The 17583-nt window shown below is 45.2% G+C and overlaps 1 protein-coding gene across 3 annotated transcripts in view; it reads right to left on the reverse strand.

Annotated features, from left to right (window-relative positions):
• Positions 1 to 7140: 7140 nt before the first annotated feature.
• Positions 7141 to 17583, reverse strand: part of TSHZ2 (teashirt zinc finger homeobox 2) — a 210755-nt gene continuing 200312 nt past the window's right edge. For 2 of the 3 annotated variants that reach the window (XM_064391754.1, XM_064391751.1), the window contains exon 3: positions 7141 to 16211. In XM_064391754.1, coding sequence (XP_064247824.1) covers positions 16210 to 16211 — 2 coding nt within the window. In that variant the 3' untranslated portion in view covers positions 7141 to 16209. The remainder of the gene's footprint in view (positions 16212 to 17583) is intronic. The other variant, XR_010348494.1, reaches the window with a different exon arrangement.

Genomic DNA, 17583 nt, shown 5'->3' on the forward strand with positions numbered 1-17583 from the left:
GCTTTCTTCTCTTGCAGTTATTTTCCTTCAAGAAAGGAAACTGAGTTGTTAAATGCATTTTTTGTGATAATAACACTGAGAGGAGCATTAATTGTGGTTTTTATTGTGAGACTTCATAATTGATATTAAATTATCGCGGTTTTTAAGCCAAGTATGTTCTGCAAAATTTTCTAGGTCTCCTGAGGTGCCAGGACCTCTGACCACATCTCAAAACTCAAATGATCAGCTTGGAAAGCACCTGAGACTGGTCCAAGGCAACTCATCCTTGGGAGAGAGGGATTTCACCTGGTGAGAGCCCCAGTGTGCCCTGGCACTAACGAGGGGGCACTAATGAGGGGGCACTAGAACCAGGACAGAATATTCCGTGTGCCTCTGAGTGGCAGGCTCTGTTTGCTGCCCCCAAGCTGAATTTTGGGATTTCAAGCACTGTCCAAAATAGCTGAACTCCGGTGTGCATGTTCAGAGCAGCATCACCAACACTTCTTTCTCTGCTTTTAGCAAATTTCCCCTTTAGATCCAGCTCTGACTGTCCTGAAATTGCAAGGAAGCAACTCGTTCTCACTGAGGAGGAAGAGCTAATATTAAACTACCAAACAGTTTCTTCTCCCCCTTTGTGAAAATGGAAAATATGCAAGTGCTTTCCCGAGCAGATTTCTCTGTTCATTTGCACACACTTGAGAAAAGTGCATTTAATTAGGATTAGCAAGTCTCTAAATTGCAGATGGTTCTCAGGGGAAAAAAATAGTTATGAGTGCATTCATGACATTAAAATCAGTACATTTAATTCAATTTCATCTTAATATTAATTCATAACATCTAAAGTAGTAGTTCCTACTGAAGATATTCATGTGATCCAGGATTACTGGGGAAAATGAGATCTGGCAGTTCCAAACAGGCTGCGGCATGATTGATTTACCACGTGTAATTATGCAGATTGAGTAATCACGTGCTAATTGCAGAATGCCCGTTTTGACACGTGGTCTCTGGAACGAGGGTCAGCAGTGTGAGCAGCTTTACTTAGTTTGGTGGACACAGAGTCCAGGACTGGGTCAGGTGTGAAATAACAGCAAAAATCCAGAGTTGGGGGAGCAGAATTCCATGGAGGAGGCTGCCGGGATGAGCAGCAAAACACCAAATGCTCTGGGTTCAGGCTCTCCTCCTTCCTGGAGGATCCAAAGGGGAAGGTGAGGTGTCCTCCCAGCCCACCCTCGCTGTGGGATCACTTCTGTCTGGGCTGTCCCAGGCAGCCCCAGCAGCTTTTTATCCTGTGTGTGTGTGAAATCAAAGCACCCCAATCCACTCCAGCCCTTTCTGCAGGACAGGAAATCTGGATTTTGGGAATAATATTCCCCCTCCAGAAGTTTTCCTCCTTTGCTTCCCCTCCGTTTCAGGTTTTCCCAGCACTGAGAACTCCCTCCAGGAGCTCACCCGGGTTGTTCCAACAGCTCTCGGATGTCCCTGGGATGTCCCTGGGCCTCCGGGGGATGCAGAGGCTCCGTGTGGGAGAGGATCCCGAGAGAATCCAGAATCGGGGGCACTGGGAGGTCAGGGGCTGGGAAGGGCTCTGGGAGCAGCATTCCCGGTGCCAGGGGAAGAGCGCTGCAGCAGCATTCCTGGTGCCAGGGCTCCGGGGACAGCATTCCCAATGGCAGAGGAAAAGCACTGGAGCAGCATTCCCGGTGCCAGGGCAGGGCTCTAGGACTCCATTCTCAGTGCCAGGGCTCTGGAGCTCCATTCCCATTCCCATGCCAGAGCTCCATTCCCATTCCAGGGCTCCGGATCTCAATTCCCACATTCCCATTCCCGTTCCAGGGCTCTGGCTCCGTTCCCATTCCCATTCTTGTTCTGGGACTCGGTTCCCATTCCTGTTCCAGGGCCCCGTTCCCATTCCTATTCCCATTCCATGGCTCTGGCTCTGTTCCCATTCCAGGGCTCAGTTCCCATTCCCATTCCCCTTCCAGGACCCCTTTCCCATTCCTGTTCCCATTCCTGTTCCCACATTCCCGTTCCCATTCCCATTCCCACATTCCCATTCCCATATTCCCGTTCCCATTCCCACATTCCTGTTCCCACATTCCCATTCCCATTCCCATTCCCACATTCCCACATTCCCGTTCCCATTCCCACATTCCCATTCCCACATTCCCATTCCCACATCCCCGTTCCCACATCCCCGTTCCCACATTCCCGTTCCCATTCCCATTCCCACATTCCCATTCCCACATTCCCATTCCCGTTCCCATTCCCACATTCCCGTTCCCATTCCCACATTCCCATTCCCATTCCCACATTCCCACATTCCCGTTCCCACATTCCCGTTCCCATTCCCATTCCCACATTCCCATTCCCACATTCCCATTCCCGTTCCCATTCCCACATTCCCATTCCCATTCCCATTCCCACATTCCCATTCCCACATTCCCGTTCCCATTCCCATTCCCGTTCCCATTCCCACATTCCCGTTCCCATTCCCATTCCCACATTCCCACATTCCCGTTCCCACATTCCCGTTCCCATTCCCATTCCCACATTCCCATTCCCACATTCCCATTCCCGTTCCCATTCCCACATTCCCATTCCCATTCCCATTCCCACATTCCCATTCCCACATTCCCGTTCCCATTCCCATTCCCGTTCCCATTCCCACATTCCCGTTCCCATTCCCATTCCCACATTCCCACATTCCCGTTCCCGTTGCTCCCGCTCTCCCGGCGTTAGGTGGCGGTGTGGGCCCAGCGGCGGAGCCGGAGCCGCGGCGCGTCCCGAGCCCGCTCCCTGCGCATTCCCGAATAATCCCAAAGAACCCAAAGCCGCCGCCGAGCCCGCGGGGAAGGCGCTGCTGGCCCGCTCGGTGCCGGGAATCACCGCCGGGAGCTCCGGGACCGGGAGCGAGCCCGTCCATCCCGAGCGGTCATCCCGGATTTCCCTCCTCTCCCCATGGATATCTCCCGGAATGTTTTCCCCCCGAGCGGATTTAGCGGCTGGCAAACCCCATTGGTGGCTGCCGATCCTACAATTCCTGCCGGGATGGGGCTGGACGCGGGACGCTTCACCAGGACAGAACCTTCTGCACGGGCAGATCCAGCCTCACCAGTAACTGTGGGGCACGCTGGCATTTAAAACTAATTCTGCTCATGTAAAATGTTTTCATTAATCCTCTCTGAAAGTCATGACCTAATTACTGATTTTTTTGTCTTGTTGAATAATTACAAAGAACTTTGCTGTGATTTCATCCCTTCGGTGGGACAAGTGGGAAAGAGTGAACAGGCGGAGCCTGAGCTGTCCATGTAAGCCAAGGAAACCACAGGCTCTGATGATTCTGGAAAATCAGGAAAGAGCTTGCACTTAAAGGAAAAAAATAATTTAAAAAAAAAATCACATTTTGTCATGAAATATTTTTTCGTTTAGGGTAGTTCTGAATTTTTAATATATATATGTATGCTCTCAAAAGTCTAATTAAACATTGCTAAATAAAGTAGATCTGAGCAAACCCAATGAAATTTTAATGTCAAAGTTGAGCATAAATAGTTTGGGAAAAGAGAAGATCAGAACTGAGTGAAATGATAATTAACGCTGAAATACATTTTCACCAAACTTGGTTTTTTGGGTTTTTTTTGGTTTTTTTTCCTTCTGTTTCTTCACAGCCCCCTCCCCGCTGCCCCTGGGATGGCTCCTGCTCCCAGCTGATGGCTCTGGGCTCTCCAGGGAACATTTCCAGGCTCATTTTTGGGGTTTCCCACCTTTGTGGGACACCTGTCCCGTGCTGGTGGGCTCGTGGAGGGGCTGAGGATGAGACTGGGCATTATTTAATTCCAGTTTCCTTCAGGCTCCCCTTCAGGGCTGTGTTTGGGGCTGCATTTCTGCTCTCCCTCCAGCTGTTTCCTGAGGTTCAAAGGTAATTGAACTCAGCATTTCTCTTCAAAGTGGGTCTTGTTAAAGTCTCTTTTGGCAGAACCTAAATCTGGGCCTTTGACATTTTGACAGAATCTGTTTTCAGGTTGAAAAATCTCTTTCCTGATAAGATTTTGAGTTGTTTTCCTGTTTGAGTCCAAAAGCCTGAGCTGATCATCTTTAAAGCATTAGCACAATTGCTTGCAGATGGACTTTTCATATAAAAATGTGATTTCCCCCTTCTCCATCCAGGCATTATTGCTGTTTGCCTGGGCTCAGGGGCTTCTCCTTTTGTTAATTTAACCTCAATATGTTCTGGATGAGTTTAGCCAGAGCTATTGGTGTTTTATTAGCTTGGAAAAATAAGCAAACAAAATTCTTTAACGCTCGTGACACTGTTCAGCTTTTGTCAGTTAAAGGGGAATATTGAATATGCTGGTGCACAAAATGCTTTGGATTTGGTTTTGGTTCTGGATTTTAATTTTTTTAAAGATTTGTTAATGATTTTTGGCACTGGATTTATAGAGCCAGTCTCAGGACACCTTAATCCCACCTGAGCTGCCCCACACCACTGCTCACTCAGAGGGCCAGATTGACTGAATTTGGTTTTGAGTGCTTTAAAAGTAGAAATAAGTGATGGTTGGACAGCAAAAAGCACTTTTTGGTGGAGGGCCATGACTGGTAACTGAGGAGCTGTAGCTGTACTTGCACCATAATAAATTAAAGTTGAGTACTAACGTAAAACTGGCATCCATGTCTAAAAAAAGAAATGTATTTAAGGTGGATTTCTCTGGGAAGTCTGTCTTTTATGTAATTTAATGCTTCCTCGGTGCAGTGCCACCTGCAGTGCCCAGCCCCAGGTGCACCCTGCTCTGCCTGGCCACAGCAGGGCCTCCAGGCAGGGAGCAGAATTCACATCTTGGGGTTTCAGGTGCGTTCTGTGGGACAGCCTGGGGAGGTGGCAGAGCCTTAGCCCAGGTCACCACCCAGGCTGCAGAAAACTCTGGTGTGCCTGGAGCCTGCAGAGCAAATCTGGGGTCACACACCACAGGAGGGGACTGGGACTGGGAGGGGATTGGGAGGGGACTGGGATGGGATTGGGAGGGGACTGGAAGGGGACTGGGATGGGATCACCCAGCCCACCCGGAGCAGGTGGCACAGACTCATCCAGCTGGGTTTGGGGTGTCTCCACAGGGGGAGATCCAGCCCCTCCCTGGAGCTGTGCCAGGCTCTGCCCCCTCCACAGGAGCTTTGTCCTGATGTGAGGTTTTGGTTTAGTTGATGTTCCTTGTTCCTCATCCCACTGCTCCACCCCTCATGCCCATCCTGCTCCTCATGCCCAGGGGTTCCTGGGCACTGCTGGGAAGAGCCTGCCAGCCCCTCCTGGTGCTGCTTGGAGACATTTCCATGGGTTGAAGGGACACCTCCCTGCCATTCCACAGCCTCAGGAAGGTGTCACCTCAGCTGTCCCCAGCCTGTGCCAGGCTCTGCTCTCTGCCTGCCCCGTTCCTGCTGCTGTCCCCTGGGTCCCCCCTCAGCACCCGGCCCCTCTGCCAGGCCATTTCCACTGTGAAACACCCAGCAGAGGTAGGCAGAATTAAATTATTCCTGAATTGTTGAATAATGTAATATTTGTGTTGTACATAAAAGAATCACAAACCACCCAGCCTGATTTTCCTATGAAAACATTTAACTTTTATTAAATCAAGACAGTTTTGAGGAGCAGTAAAAAAAAAAAAAAAAAAAAAAAAGAAAGCAAAAAACAACTGAACGAGCTTTCAAAGCTGCCCTGTAGCCAAAACATCCATCTGAGGAGCTGAAGGGTTGATTTTATTTGTTTGTTTGTTTGTTTGTTCTTCTGCTGGAGTGAATCACCAATAATTAAAATAACAACAACAACAAAAAAAGGGAGACCGGCGAGTTCAAACCCTTGGAATAAATCAGAGCCTCTCTCCAGGCTGCTGGAGCTGCCTCCAGCTGCTTTGGGATCTCCAGGATTTGGGAACGCTGAGCTGGGGGCACCAGGGCTCTGGCACAGGGGGGATGTGGATCCCTGGGGATCACTGGGAATTCCTGCTGATCCCTGGGGATTTCTGGGGGTCTTTGGGGATTCTTGCTGATCCCTGGAGATCTCTGGGGATTCCTGCTGATCCCTGTGGATTTCTGTGGATCCCTGTGGATTTAAGTGGATCCCTGTGGATTCCTGCTGATCCCTGTGAATCCCTGTGGATTTCTGTGGATCCCTGTGGATCTCTGGTGATCCCTGTGGGTTTCTGTGACATCCCTGTGAATCCCTGTGGATCTCTGCTGATCCCTGTGGATTTAAGTGGATCCCCACAGAACCCTGCTGATCCCTGTGGATCCCTATGGATTTAAGTGGATCCGTGCTGATCCATGTTGATCCCTGTGAATCCCTGTGGATTTAATGGATCCCTGTGGATCCCTACTGCTCCCTCTGAATCCCAATCCCAGCCCCACACCCAGGGATGCCACAGGCAGGTGAAACCCCCTCCCATCCCAGGAATTCCAGCTTTGTGGGGCACTGAAATGCCCGGGCTGGGAGCTGCAGGTGAGCCTCCCTGCAGGCAGGATTGGCCCCGTCCCTATAAAACATTCCCGAGCCATTGGGGGCTCGCAGGGAAGGGGCAGAGGACCCAGGGCTGGAGTTCAGCCAGAGAGGCGAGACAAAGCCCAGGGGAGCAGAGCAAACCTGGATTGGCAGACAGCAAGATGAATGGGATGATCTAATAGTCCTTTTCCATCTCGAAGTTTTATGATTCATTTGTTATTTTAGCCATCTATATATATTTTTTATTTTACCCTAGAGGGGTTTCTTGAAATGTGTGCAATATATTCCTTTTTTTTTTTTTTTTTTTAAAAATCACTTTAAGAAAAAGAGAAGAGCGTGGGGTGTGCTCAGCACTGGGGTGGGATGGGATGGGATGGGATGGGGTGTGTCCCCCACCCCACAAATAACCCCACAGCCACAGGAGGGAGAGGGAAAGATTGGGAGAAACCAGCACAGGGTGGTGGCGTTGCTTTCCCCCATCTCTTTTTCTTACTTTAAATTATTATTATTGAAGGGAAAAGAGCTGGTAGAAATCCTGCGTGAGTTTTACTGAAACAGGCACATTCCTGTGGTTTTTGCACTCCCACAGCCCCTCCAGGTCAGTCTTTTTCTTTCGCTGCAGAGAAAGAAAGGCAAAAAAAAAAAAAAAGAAAGAAAGAAAAGAAAAACCCACACAAAAATCAATCCATCAAATGTCATTACAGATTTATTAAGCCTGATGTAGAAAGACTTTTAACAGTAACATCTTCAGAAAGCATAAAAAGAGCACTTCTGTTCAGTCTTGTGCTTTGAAAATCTAAATATATTTTTATCATATAAATAATTCTTTTCATGTTTTAAGTGCATCTGTTTTTTTTTTTTTTTCCTTTTTCTCTCTTTTTTTTCCCCCCCTTTTCAAATTTCCATTTTACAATTGGCCAAAAAACCCGAAGTCTGCATTGACTGAAATGAAGCCATTTGCAAAGCTAATGATGTTGTGAAGCATGTCTGTGGCGAGCCGTATCAGCTAGATTTCAGAAAGGTAGTTCAATGAGTGCAGCATTAAAATGAGGGACAGCCTCCAGCAAAATCATAATTGAACACACCCAAGTCCTTAATGTCTGCAGTTGGGTTTCCTGATGCAAATTACGATAACATTTCAGATGGGAGCAGTCGCTTTCCAGTAGCTGCAGTGGAAAAGAGACATTTTATGCCACAAAGGGAAGAATTACCATGTTTAAAAATGTAAATAATATATGTATAGAAACCTTTTTTATGGAAATGAGGCATTCAGGATTATGTGAACAGTTTGGGCTATTTTTTTTTTCCTTTTAAACACAACAGATAAAGATGTGTGATCTATTATTCAGGGCTTTAATTACAGTTCTAAAACTGCAGTGATTTTATTAAAAAAAAATAATCCCTGGGCATAAAAAGTAATGTTTTCGGTGGGAAAGTTGAGGGATTTTTTTTAATACAATGTATTTGCCGTGGTGAAAATACAGAACAAAAAAAAATCACCATTAATAGATTTCAATGCTACAAAAACATACACAGAAATTCATCTTAAATGCTCTGGAATGCAGTCATCTTCCTGTAAATCAGAAAAGGCCTTAGATAAATAGGTTTGACCTGATTTAAATTTAATGAGATACATAGTCCTGATTGTTAATAATTGGTTTGGGGGAACCCAAAACAATAAAAGCAATAATCTCCTCTGGTATAAATTATACGAATTTATTTAGCAATCAACCGAAGGGGGAGGGGGGGGAAGCCATTAACATTATCAATTTGTTTAGTTGAAGTTAGTTATAATAAGCAAATAATTGGGAGCCAAATTGCCAGGCAGGCTTGGAGAAAGTGAATATTGGGAAATGCTGCGTGTGATGAAGCTCTGGGGCCACTAGATGGTATGGTCCTCCCAGCAGAAAGGGCTTTTCCCATGCAAGGCCCATTCATAATCATCCAAACCAAGTGAAACATGGTTTTGATTAAAGCAGCCTGTTGGCTCAATAATCTTGGTAATTTTAAAAACATCCTTAATGTGGAAGAAGAACACTGCAATGTCAGAGATGGCCTTGGGGCCCATTATAAACAGCAACAAAATAAATAAGGAGAAGAAATGAGAGGTCATGAAAACAAAATTAAGCTAATGTTTCAAATTTTGACAATTATGAATTGTTCCTCCAAGAAGACATTAAAAAAAATAATTCAGGCACTATTAGATAAAATACAAAGAGAATAATTGTACATGTATGAGTTTCCCATGGGACTAAGCATGCTTTAAAAGCAAAACTTGGCTTAGATTTCCCCTCTTCCCCCCGCCCCCCTTTCTAGCCAGCAATTGGGCAGGTCTCATGCAAACACAGACTTGCTTCTCCCAGTTCCTCCAAAAACTCCTCTCCAATCCTTTATGAGCCATTAAAAGATGATGACCAAGAAAACAAACAAACACAAATTACAAGCGTATTTTCTATGGAAAAAAAAAAAAAATAATATCCCCCATTATGGACCTTTTTTTTTCTTTTTGTAGGAAACCGAAACAAGCAAATATAACAAAATCTGTGTTCGTAACATGGCAATATAGTTAATATATACAAATATGTACAGTATAAAAATGCATCAAAGGCGCAACTTTTCATCCAAACAAGCTGCAGTGCCCGAGGAGGAGCAGCTTGGCCCCCTCCTCTCTAAGTTACAGGCAATATGTTCTGTACAGCATGCACTGGTTACAAAATGAGTGCAGGAGCACCGAGACATTCGCCAGGGAGAGTCACCACCAGGCCCTCGCCAGGGAGTCCCGTCTGCCTTGTTCATATAAAAAATGGGTTTAATCTTGCTTTTTTTGCCATTTGGAGTATATACATTTGTGGTTTTTTTAAAGAGAAATGAGATTTTGATTCTTTATTTTCCTTATTGTTTTCGAAACAGGATCCTAACAGCACGGGTCACAGGTGTCACCTGAGGATGCTGCCAACAACAAACGTGTGACGAAGCACCGGCGCTGGGGCAGAGCAAACCCATCCAAAGTCACCAGTGTGGCCAGCTGTGCTCCATGGCTGAATGGGGGTGGGTCCCTCCTGATTCCTGCTGACATGTTCCAGGTGATAAAACCCAAAACAAACACACAGAGTAAAAGACCAACAAAGGATTAAGAAGAGGTGCCCGAGCACAAGACAAAAGGGCGCATTGTACCAGAGACGTAGGACAGAGAAGTACCCTGAGCCAAATAAGAACTGTTGAGCTTGACAGCTTTTGCAACCTGTATTGCACATTCCAGCATCTGCTGCGGGGTAGAGCCAAGATCCTGCCCTGCACATCCTGCAGGTTCCTGCTGCCAGCAGTGCCCAGCTGCTGCCCCAGCCCCGGAGCCGCTGCCTGCTCCCGAAGGGATGCACAAACACTCACCCACCCCTGTGTGCCCGCGTCTGATGGGTGCTGTGGAAATGTCTGTGTGCACCTGCACGTCCTCCTGGACACACACAGAAGTGCCATTGTTAAATGTTACCTGGAGCAGGTTCTAAGTGAGAATATTGCCCACAGAGCTCTCCCCCGTTTCAGGCGGCTGGGAGGATGTGTGATGCCGTGTGGGGATGGGGAAAGCTTCCCTGCCTTTAACGTGGCTGCGTTTTTGCAAGATGTTATTGTCATTTTCTTCATGAAATACTGATCGTTTTTCCCCCTGCTATCTCATCTAAGGAATCTAATGAAAGAATGTGTTGCCTTTACTTAGATCAAAAAAAGAAAGGAAAAAAAAGTTTGCTCAGCTCGATGGTGTGAACTGAAGTGGAGCTGTGCGATCCGCCAGGATTAGTGTTTAATCTGTTGTCTCAAACAGGGCTTTTTACAAAGGCCTAAAGACATTTCATGAGCTGAGAGGGATGATGAACTGGAAGTTTATTACTCTGCAGTTAAGTCCAGTGGTACAGCGAGTTCACTTTTAAAAATACTCTCCAAGAAAATATGGTGCAAACATTTCGGTACAAGAAATGAGTGTTGTCTGAAACTTCATCTACTCTTCACATCTCTTCTGGCATAATGAGGGCAAAAAATCCACCACTAGGCAGAAGGATACTGGGATGAAAGTGCTTGCACTGGTAGAAAAGTGGTCCAGCAGAGCGGAGGGAGCTGTACCAGTAAAAGTGCTTTATAGTGATACAGCTGGTGTTATTTTACAAACATGGCCACATCAATATCAAAGTTTTGCAGTCACCTCCCTGACATAACTAAAAACCTTCTCAAGTACTGGAGATTTAATTTGCCTGGAGCTAGGGACTGAAGTTTGCTGAACTTGTTTTCAAAAATGCCTAAATATGTTCAGAATCTGAGGTTGGGACATGAGGATGGCGTTTGGAGCTGAGTAGACAGAGGGTAAATCTGCTGGATTTCAAAGGGTGGCTCTGGATCTACACAGGAATAAATGCATCCAGAATCTGGCCTCTGTTTTTCAGACATTGGACTGAAATGGGAGGGAGGTGGTTGCAGGGAGGATGGGGGGATGTGGCACAGCAAGTGTGGGGTGCAAAGGTGAGTCAGCTTCCAGTATCATTGCAAACCCATTATTTTTATTATTTTATTCTTTCACTTTCCTTCACAAGACAACTGGAGAATAAGAATTCTGAATTCTACATGCTTTCCTCTGCAGGAAATAAAGAAGAAATAAAATGTAGAAAAAAAGAAAACCCAGGAAGCATTTCTGGAATAAAAGGGCCATTAACAAACAGGCTAGTCTTGAGTTCAGGTGCTGAAAAATTAAGACCTCATTGATGAAATGTAATTGAAATCTGCCTTTAGATGAATGTCCTTTATTTTGTTATGTTTAAAAATATTGCACTGGTCCAAACTGACACAAATGGTCAAAGGTTGGACTCGATGATCTTGGAGATCTTTCCCAACATAAAAGATTCTGTGGCATAAAAAAGGCTCTGTTTGCACCCACAATGTCCAACTCAAACTCTTCAGCACCACCATGGAAATGTTCTTAGCTCTAGTGAAATTCAGGAGCTTCTTGCTGACCATTTCCAGCTGAGGACAAGAAAAAAATTTGTGGGACAAATTGCGACAGGTGAGGAAAACCCAGGTGAGGAAAACCCCAGTGTCACTGACCCTGCTGTGAAACCCAAGGAGAAGCAGTCTGGGGGCTCTGGGGTGGTCAATACCCAGGAGTCACAGCTCCATAATTCCTAACCCAACTTCCTGGGAGCAGAAATGACATGTCTGTGCTGGGAGAAGATGGGCACATTCCAGTAGCACTTGCTGACAATCCATGGAAGTGGCTCACACGGCGCTCCTGCTTGGGGACAGATGGCCTTTAAAGCCTGCTGTAATTGCAACGTATTGATCTGGAATCTGTGATCAATACTGTCTTTATAGAGAGAATTTTAAATATAAATTGCATCGTATATCTGTTGGTGAGGACAAAAGCCCTGTGTGATGGAGATCTCCCTCTGCCAGCCCCGGAGTGACGGTGGAATATGGACAGGGGACAGGGGACAGCCCAGCCAGAGCCACCTCTTCAATCTCTGCCAAAAATCAGGCTGCTTGCCTTATTCCCTTGTGTTCTTAATGGGTTTGATCCCACAGTAACACCCCCAGCAAGACCCTGAGTGTCTGGATCAGGCCAGGGGAGCCAGCACAGAGCAGTGTCCCCTCAGCAGCTCAGCTGCCACCCAAAACCCCAAGATTCCTTTGTCCTGGTCACCTGGGGCAGCTCGTTTTCCATGCAAATCCTGCACGGCTGCTTCCCAGTGGGAATATCCCCTTCTGGTTTAGGAGCTGAACTGCGGGTATGAAGTAATCGATAAATATGGCACTTTATCAAAACATGATTAAGGAAAGAAAAAGAGGCCAAAAATTAGGGAAACAATCCTGCCATTTGAATGCATGAGAGTTGACTCAATCGCCTGTAAAACTGGCTTGGAAGGCTTCACCCCCTATCGTGCTAATATATAATTATTGATTTTTAAAATGACTTTTTATATCCTCCCTCATCTCTAAAAAAGCTAGGGAGGTCAGTCTTGTAAATACTTTTACAAGTAGGTAATAAAACCCATAATAACTTGCATTGACAAGTAATTACTGGGCAGGTTTGTTAGCAGATTCTCAAAGATATTCTTTTAACCCAACAATTATTATTGTACTAATGACAGCCATTTTTAAAGTTAAGTGTCCTTCTCCCTCTCAGCTTAAGTAACAAAAACCTGGGAAAACCACCTGAGACTGATCCACTGAAATTCTTACATATTAGGCCCCAAAGGGATGCTAATTACATCTCCCTGTTTTAAAATAGAACATTTTTTTTCCGGGTGATATGGCTTATTTTGACATGGATGGTGGCGGGAAGGGAGCTCTGGTTTCTGAATAAATCTTTCAAAGCAGTGTGTAAGGGTAACAATTCTTCCTGCTTTATTTCAGTGCAAGAGCATAAACAGCTTGGATGTGTGGTGTATCAATATGCCACTTGTTAATAAGCAAGGGCGTGAATCATAAATATTCGGCTGTTTGATCACCAGCCTTTTAATTAATGTTTTGATGATCTCCAATAAGAATAAAAGTCAGAACGATAGATATTGAGTAGCAACGACAGAGAAAAGATGCAATGATTTTTTGTGCTACCTGATTTATATGACAGAAAAACTATCAACTCATCCAGTTTCGTACAGAGAAAAGAGAGGAGAGACGTACATTTTCCCTTTTTTATATCGTATTGTAAAAAAAAAATAAAAATCACTTAATTCAAATGTGTACCTAAAACGTTCCCCGAGGACAGCGATGCAGGCAAAATAATCAAGCTTTAGCACTGTGTGAGAAGGTTTGTGGCCAGATCTTTAAACGGAGTAGCTGCTCCCACACAGTGAAGGCTCCTGAGCAAAACCTGACCTCCCTCAGGGGGTTTGGCCTTTCCAAAATCTCCCCAAACTTTTGCAGCTCCGGGGTCCTGGGTGGGGCCATGTACCCTATGGTCACCCTGAGGGCACCATAAAGGCTTATTTCCCACCAAAACTGAGCAGCTGGTGCCCCAAATAGCCCCAGCTCCGGGCGCTGTGGGCTGGCTGGGGACCCCAGTCCTCCTTTTTGTGGGAAGAGGCTCCCGAGAGCTCCCCATGTGGGAATTCCTACAGCCTGGCCTTGCCACAGGTGCAAACCCCTGCGTGGAGAATCCAATTAAAAACCAGCCAAACTCCCAGCAGTGACAGCATCAGGGCTGGGAGCTTCACCTGCCACACGCTGTGAGAAGCCCAGTATTTTCTCCCTGCACCCAAAAGCTCAGGGAAAGGAGCCACAGGTGCAGTTTCTCCCCCGGGTGATTTTCTGCAGTGCTCGTGGCCTTTGGGTCGGCACCACAGGCCCCACCTTGTGCAACTTCACCTCATAACTCTGGCCTGGGCTGTGCAATTTAACAGCTTCTGAGGAGCTCGATGCTAATGCATTGATTTTGCTTTAATAGAATTTTGTTGTCGATGGCCGGTGCTCAGCATGGTGCAGGCTTCAATCTTAACCCATCTGAAGGCTCTGCTCGTTTCCAGTTGAGCTCCGTTCATTTCCAGTTGAATAGGTTAAGCAAAGACAGACCTCACTGTTCTCAATTCACTTTATGATCCTCCCATCATAAAAAATAATATCAGCACCTTGCTTTTCATGTCAGAACTACATTTGAGCTGCTATTCCCTATGCCCATGAGTAAATCCCATAAAAGCCGCCCCGTTGTACTGTCGCTATTTTTCCTTGTGGATGATTGATTGATGGATGAGTGCTGACACTTCAATGAAGCTATTTCGACTGCCATCTCAATCCGATGATGTGAGGGGTATATTTTCTGTCCATGCCTCATTACTTCAGAATGACATTCCTGGAACTTCATTTACTTTTTCCCTCCTTCCCTCAAGCGCCATATTTTTTCCCATCTAGGTTATGCATGCCATAAAAAAAGCAATTTGCTATTATATGTGGCATAAGGGCAACACTTTCCCTAGGAGGTAAATAAGAAGGGCCTTTTTTTCTCCTCCGTGTTGAGTTTAGGGATCATGTCAAAATTTCCCAAGCAGTGCCAAAACAGGCCCTTCTGCACAGGCCACAGGGAATGCAGGGAACGTGTTTAGTCTGATTTTCTGACTGCTGCTCTTCAATTATATCCTTGAACATCGCGAACAAAACAACAGGAAAAGCCACTCCAAAGCCCTTTCTGATTTGAGAAAGAGCCTCTTCTCCACTTGTGCCTCACATACTTTGAATATTTCATTTGCCACGGAATAGCGATTTACAACTTGATCCAGACTTATTTTTCCTTGGAGAATAGGGGAAGTTCATCGTTAAATGCAGAGATGGATTTGTCTGCTGGAGGTTGTTGTCTCTGAGTGAGAGCAAGCGGGGCTGTGCCTGGATTTCCAAGCAGTGCACTAGGAACAGTGGGACTCGTGACATTGGCATATCCTGGAAGATTCTGGGAGTTGACTTGGGACCCGATTTTAATCTGTGTAATACAGTATTCCCGTTAATAATAATGTATAATTAAGACATCCGTTAAAAATCCATAACGTTAATTTAATGGAGAAAATCTAATACAGTTCTATTGGAATTTTTACGTTAAATTAACTTTAACGGGCTTTTAATGGATGTCTTAATTAGATCTCATTATTAACGTGAATATTCCACAAATTAAAACTGGGGCCTCGAAGTTTTAATGAAAAAAGTTACAAGCACAAATTTGAAATTTCCATTTTTGTAGCCCCCTTCTCCCAGGTCGGGGTGGGTTTGAAGGCGCGGCCGGCGGTGCTGGCCGGGCCGGACAGAGCTCGGACACCAGATTCTGATCCCAGTTTTGGTGGCACAAATCCAAAGTCACTCTGTTGACCACAACAGGGTTTCAGATTTACACTCACCTAACTGAGAAAGGAACTCTACTTTTATTCTTTTATATCTATATATAGATATTTATATAGTGATATTTATATATAGATATATCTATATTTATATAATGTTCAATAATCTAACAATAGTACTTTTGTTTAAAAACCCCTCCATCCCATATGTCTCGTCATAAACCGTAATGGAGATTTAAATATATATATATATCTGAGGAATAAAACAAACTGAAAATAATCCATTTCAAACAAATCTTTGGCAGCAACATGGTTAAGCATAACTATTTGAACAACTTGCACAGAAGATTAACATTGTTCAGAGGTTTTTTGGCTCAGAATCTGTTTTAACTTAATAATTCTTGTACTTACTGTGATGTATTGATCCCTAGTGCAATGACTGGATTGGGCAACCCAGGTGCAACAGTAATAGCTGCACAGAATAGAAACATTTCCTTTAGACAAACTATCCCAAAGGGGTTATAAATAGGAAATGGACATTACCATGAAAAGTAAAGCTTCCAATGTGACTGCATCTTGTGTAGCACACTTGGACATTAAACTATGAAGAATTTTTTTTTCCTGTCAAGAGTTACAAATTGACGAAATAAGTACATCAATGTTCTCAGTCATTATCTTACTTCAGTGGCACTTTGTTTTAGTGACAGCAAAAAGGGACAGTGGAGACCAGACAGCCCCAGTGCAGTTTATCAATGAAAATCTAATATCGTCCATAAGCAGGGGAGTGGAAATCAATACTTCATTACCAAATTGTTAGTGAGGATGAAGAAGAATAGCAGGAGTTTTTTGGCAGCCTCCTCGGTCCGGGTTGCTGTGAGTTCAATGTCAGGGCCGCGGTGGCGAGCGGGGCCGGGCGCGGAGCTGGGCTGGAGAGCTGGACTAAGGCATTCGTCCTGCAAGCACAACAACAACAACAGCCAGGGTTACACGGGCTGGGCACAGCCACGCCTCTGAGCAGGCACCTCCAGCCGTGGAAATGTCTGCAAGTGAGCTCTGATTTATTCTGTGCGCCCCCAGGCTCACAGCAAGCCAGGACACACAAGGGTGGATGGAGCCCTGGTGCCACAACCCTGCAGGGAACCATTCTGTGGGTGAACTCCAGCTGCTGCTGAGGCTCTGCCTGGTCACTGAGCCCCTTATCTGCTTCTCCCCCGTGCTCCTTAAACTTGGAATTTTAGAGCCAAGAACATGCTCTAAAATCTTCATGGAGAGTTGGACATCCCGGTACCCACACAGTGTCTAATTAACCCATTATTCCTGAATAATTCCTACTTGCTGTGGCACCTCCCCAGCACTAAAAACCATCTTCCAATGGACCTTTTCCATCCTGCAGCTGCTAAAAGTGCTAAGTGACTCAAGTTGGGAAGCTGCTGCTACACAGAGACAGAAGGGGCTTGTTTTATTTAATTTCAAGATGTGGGTTTAAAAGTTCAGCCCAAAGTTGGGTTCTGCTTTGCTTGTAACCTGGGAGAAAGATACTGAGGAAAGCAGAAGAAAAAAACCAACTGGAAAAATAGGGTGAGAAATGAGGCAGGCAATAAGTAGAGTGAAAGTCAATCTGGAGAGAGCACAGAGGAAAAAAAGAGCTGCAGTGGGCAGAGAAATATGTTACTGAAAAATATATTATCTGTTCAAGGCCATGGCTATTTCAGCAAACACAACTCAAATCCTGCAATGTGTTCTCTGTGTTCTGGCTAAATCAACTGGAAATTCAGTAGCAGCTTTATTTAAAGTAAAATAAACTCTGCTTTTCAAAAAATTCCATACGAAAACAAAAAAGTCCATTGACTTCATGCTAGTTAGTTTATAATTTGGTTTGGTTTACAATATCTTCACCTTTTCAGTTTTCACAGTGATGCTGAGTTTTGCATTGGCAACCCAGACCTGCTGTGGAGAAACTGTTGGAAGGGAAGAGGAGGTTTTGGCAGCTGAACGTGGAGACTTTTGGCAACTGAGGATGCATGGAAGTCAGTCTGAAATTGTGGTGAATACCTTGGATCATTATTTCCACTTAAAAGATATTAAAAGCAATCTATGTTGACACTTTATGATGTTGCCTTTAGGTTTCAGAGGTAATGCTCCAGAGCAATTCTCACTTTGCAAAGCTCCTATTTTTCACTGCAAAAGGGCAGAGCTGTGCCAGTTTATACCCTGTCAAACGTTAAAGAAATCCAGAAGCATTGCTATTGTAGGGCCTGGAGCTGACACACAGCAATGCTGCAGCCAAATTCTCACTGTGGGATCACCTCTGCCAACCATCCAAGG

Source organism: Passer domesticus, chromosome 16 (assembly GCF_036417665.1).
Source record: "Passer domesticus isolate bPasDom1 chromosome 16, bPasDom1.hap1, whole genome shotgun sequence".
Taxonomy (NCBI): domain Eukaryota; kingdom Metazoa; phylum Chordata; class Aves; order Passeriformes; family Passeridae; genus Passer; species Passer domesticus.